Below are 4,854 nucleotides of genomic sequence, written 5' to 3' on the forward strand. Positions count from 1 at the left end.
ATACAGATCAGCCTATTTGCAGGGCAGGAATAGAGATACAGACATAAAGAACTGACCTGTGGACACACTGGAGGAAGGAGAGGGTGGGGAGAACTGGGAGATTAGGATTGACAAATATATACGCTACTATGTGTAAAATAGTAAATATAGTAAAATAGCGCTGCAGTCTATGGGGTCGCAGAGTCAGACAAGATTGAGCAACTGAACTGAACTGAACTGCGAAGATGCTGTTTGGCACAGGGAGCTCAGCTCAGCCTCTGTGATGACCTAAGAGATGGGCTGGCGGGGGTGGGAGGAAGGTTCAAGAGGAAGGGGATGTATGTATGCATACAGCTGATTCGCTTAATTGTACGGCAGAAATGAACACAATGTTGTAAAGCAATGATGCTCCAATTAAAAAAATTTTTTTTTAATATATTGACATGTATGTTGTTAGGATTCTACCTATTGAGCTTAAAGCCTCTTTCAGCAGTCCCATTTCCCCACTGACGTGAACACACTGCCACTGGCTTGGCCAGGCAGCCTTCAGCCCAGAATGTGGGTCTCACGCAGACGTCTCTGTTTCTTAGGGGATTGGGGAGCCCCCAACCAGACCCAAGCCGGCCCCGTCCTGGGGCACCTGCTAGGGGACCACACGGAGGGAAGAAACAGCAGCAACTCCACCAGGGCCCTGAAGCTTCCGGATGGGACCAGCGCCGCTTGGTATATCCTCGCCATCTTTGGCATCTATGGGGTGATTTTCCTTTTCCGATTGGCCAGCAACATACTCAGAAAGAATGAAAAGTCTTTGGAAGACATTTATTACTCAAACCTGACATTTGGACTTGAAAAGAAAGGGCTCCAGAGCAAGGCAGCCAGATGCTCTTCACTGACCATTAGCAACAGAGCTGTCCTGCAGCCCAACCAGGCCAGCCTGGAGACAAAGGGTGGGAACAACAGCCCCTACACTGAAATCCAAGAGATCCCTTGAAAGTCGAGGCAAGGAGGCCTCTGCAGCTGAGGCTCAAACTTTTTGCTTGAGGGAGCAGCTTTGGGCTTACTTGGAACCTTGAGAGATGAGTCGAGCCCTTGAGTGGGGCTGAAAGAGCATCACTGAGCCACAGGTGCAGGGGGTATGCCCAAAAGCCAGCATCCTGTTTCCTGCTCAGGCTTCCTGATGCTCTGAGATGAGCAGGGGTAGCGGCTTTCAGCCCTACTCACCCTTCACTGGAAAACTTTATGCTCCAGGTAAGGACATGGGACATCCAGTGTTCTCAAAGGAATCTGGTAGGCTCCTGGGGCATGTGTGAAGGTAGCCTCTTGTCATGGAAAGAAGGCTGAATTTGGAGCTAAATGCCTTGGATGAAATTCAACTTCTAGAGGGTCACATGAACTTTGGCTGGTGGCTCACACAGAACATGTGAGGGTTGGGATGTATGGTCTCAGAGGGCCATCATTCTGAAGACTCTGTCTAAAATATTGAACCAGAATAGTCAATATCAACATCCTAATTTTCAGAAGTTCTTCATTTTCATTGAGAGTGCAGGGTCCATTCAAAAAAATGTCCTGGTTTTGGAGTCAGAAGAATCAGACTCTACTCTGAATTAAACTCTTGACCACTTTGATGTCCTTGCACACACCACTCACCTCTCCCAACCTTAGTTTCCTTACAGATAACGAGGATAACGATGCCAGTTTTCTGCCAACCTTGCAAAGCAGATGAGAGTTAATGAAATCATGTATATGAATGTATTTTGAAAAGTAAAATAAATATGCAAATATAAACCTCACTGTGGTAGTGGTGATGATGGTGGCTGATGTTAAATTATGGTGATGGCAGTATTGGTGGTGAATGGTGGTAGTTGATGGTTGGTGTTAATGATAGTGGGGTTGGTGGTGGTTGATGGTCAGTGTTGATGGTGGTCTTGGTGGTTGATAGTTGAGTTGGTGATGGTGATGGTGTTGGTGATTGGTGTTGTTATTGATTGCATTGGTGGTGGTTGATGGTCAGTGTTGATGGTGGTCTTGGTGGTTGATGTTGATGATGGTGATTGTGGGGGTTGTTGATGGTGTTGGTGGTGGTTGATAGTCAGTGTTGATGGTGGTCTTGGTGGTTGTTGATGGTGCTGTTGGTGGGGGTTGGTGCTGTTGTTGATGGTGGTGGTAGTGTTTGCTGGTGATGCTACTGTGGTCCAGGAAATGACCAGCCTACTGACAATAGCTATAAGTAATGGTTGCATCACTTGATTCTAGAGGAGAACCCATCTGCATCAAAGTTGATGACGTGTGCTCTGAATCAAGTCCATGAGATTAAAGTTGTACATGTAGACAAAATAATCACTTTTAGTTTTCATTACTGTAGATATCATATGATTCATTCAAATGTTTCACAAACATCTGTTACTTATATTCTTGTCTCTGCTTCAAAAAGAAATAAGATCTTGCCTACATGACTGATTCATTTAGAGATTGTGATTAGCTGAATTTCTACAAGTGGCTTTCAGTAGGCAAAGAGGAAAAGTATATTTTGTACCAACCTCTGTGAAGTTTATCTGGTTTGGCTTTTGGAGGGGTCCCCTGAACAACAAATAAAAAAAATTTTCCCCTGTCTATGCACAGTGGTCTATAATCAACCGCATGATTTCATAAAGGTTAAATTAAATGCCATGCTTTTTTTTGAAAGGATGAAATAGACTTCCAACTATTTTTCTTTTTTTCATATTTTCCACATGATCATCTCACAGGCTCTCCAACAAAATTGTTGGTTTGTTTATATAGTTGGGCTGGGCATCATCCAGGTCTGAGACTCTTATGGGGCAGCATAAAACAGTAGACAAAAAGACACAAACATGTCATCCACGGTGAACAGGAATGTGTGTGTGCTCAGTCATTTCCATCACGTCTGACTCTGTGTGATACCATGGACTGTAGCCCACCAGGCTCCTCGGTCCATGGGATCCTCCAAGTCAAGAATACTGGAGTGGGCTGCCATGTCCTCCTCCAGGGGATCTTCCCGACCCAGGGGTCAGATCCATGGCATCTCCTGTGTCTTCTGCATCTCAGGTAGATTCTTGACCACTGAGCCACCCGGGAAGCTCGAATAGGAATGCAGAATGCACTAAAATGGGAGCACAAGGTCAGAACTGCAGTGAATTTGAAGATAAAATACATACTCTGTCTCGTTGGTTGCCTCCTTCTAATGGCTCTTCCTCTTCCTCAATCCAACACCTCCTTAATTTGCATTTGGGAATGCATATGGCTCTAAGAAAGATGAAACTACTCCCAGTTCAAGGACCTGATCCAATTAGTGCATCTCATCTCCAGCCTCACTAATAGGGACCCATGACCTAAGTAAGCCCACCCCATCAGAATGATGGGAAGGACTTCCATGGGGAACACAGAAGCCCTCTCTTGTGCTGGATGGTGTTAAATCCAGAGCTGAGTTTGAAATTGCTGGAGCCATCTGTCACCATGGGCAAGGCCAGTGTGAGGGCAAAAGTCAACATAAAGTGGAGATATGAGAAAATTACAGAAAATGTACAGAAAATTATAGAAAATCCTAATCAGACTGTGCCCAAAGCCTTCATTTCCCCCTGGGTTGTTTTAGTTAATGAGCCAATAAATTTCTTTTATTAAGTCCTTTAGAGATAGGCTTCCTGTTCCCCTCAACCAAAAATATCCTTAATGATACCACTGGAGAAATAATCTCCTGAAGGAAGTGGACCTTGGAGTGGAATTAGATAAAAACAATGTGATGTGGTAAAGTGGGATCACATCTTTCACCAAGAATTTTTATATTTATACGATTTTGTGTTTACGGGGAAAATATACTATGCTTATGTCAGCTCACTAGTTACTTGCAAGTTCTTATAACTTGACCTCTCAAAGGGCATTCAGTGAGATTTCATTCCATTTAATCCCCATCCCTGACTCTTGTCATGGAAGCTCCTAAGAGGGCCTGTCATGTTAGACGTGAGGTCAGGACTGGCTCCAAGGGTATTTCCTAAGGAGCAAAACCACTGTCTTCCTGTTGACACCCAGACACAGGTACATGAGATCCAAGGACATCTTCCCTGACCACTTAGCTCCTGCCTGATCCAACTTCATCACTCTCTGGGGAGCTGGTCTGAGTGTTTGCCAGGGAGATATGTTCTTGGATGGGAATTGTGTAGGCTCCATTTTAAGCTGGTCTGGTGGGAAAGAACCTCAAGTATTAAGGATATTTTGTGCCCAGTCCCTTAAATCTAAACTGTTCAGGCTCACAGCAATTAATCACTTTCTGTGCAAAGCCTATGTAGTTGAACCAGGAGGGAAGGGATCAGCACCATAGCCTGTGTTCAAGTCAGTGAGTGGGGAAGAGATATGCATGTTTCACCAACCTTGGTGGAGATGGGAGAACAGCAAACTGGAGTCCCAACATTCTAGACACTTTTGCTTTCATTGTCCTATGCTAAATTTCCCCCAAGATTAGCAAATCAGGTCAGATGAATGTCTTCCTGTGAAATGGAAATTATTTAAAACTGATGTAGAATGAATCTGGTTTACTGTCTCCAGGAATGGCTTTCTCTTGGATTTGTGGCTTATGGTCTCAGTGAAGTGAAAGAGTCCTGTCTGACTGTGACTCCATGGACTGTAACCCTCTAGGCTCCTCTGTCCATGGAATTCTCCAGGCAAGAATACTGGAGTGGGTAGCCATGCCCTTCTCGAGGGGATCTTCCCAACCCAGAGATTGAACCTGGGCCTCCAGCACTGCATGCAGATTCTTTATAGTCTGAGCCAGGGAAGCCCTGAATGGTTTGTACTAAATCAAATCGAGGTTACCAGAGCTTTCCTGGTTGATTGGAACACATTGATTCTTTTTTTTTCCCTACTGTG

General features: G+C 44.7%; 1 protein-coding gene across 1 annotated transcript; it reads left to right on the forward strand.

Moving 5' to 3' along the window:
- Positions 1 to 439: 439 nt before the first annotated feature.
- On the forward strand, positions 440 to 1,007 carry SMIM34 (small integral membrane protein 34). The gene has a single exon (XM_043449128.1). The coding sequence runs from the start codon at positions 536 to 538 to the stop codon at positions 968 to 970; it is 435 nt and encodes a 144-aa protein (XP_043305063.1). The 5' UTR covers positions 440 to 535; the 3' UTR covers positions 971 to 1,007.
- The last annotated feature ends 3,847 nt before the right edge of the window (positions 1,008 to 4,854 follow it).

The sequence above is a fragment of the Cervus canadensis genome, chromosome 27, assembly GCF_019320065.1.
Source record: "Cervus canadensis isolate Bull #8, Minnesota chromosome 27, ASM1932006v1, whole genome shotgun sequence".
Classification (NCBI taxonomy): domain Eukaryota; kingdom Metazoa; phylum Chordata; class Mammalia; order Artiodactyla; family Cervidae; genus Cervus; species Cervus canadensis.

Bases quoted from the DNA above. Each gene is read 5' to 3' on its own strand.
- SMIM34 (XM_043449128.1), top strand. From the start codon at position 536: ATGTGGGTCTCACGCAGACGTCTCTGTTTCTTAGGGGATTGGGGAGCC.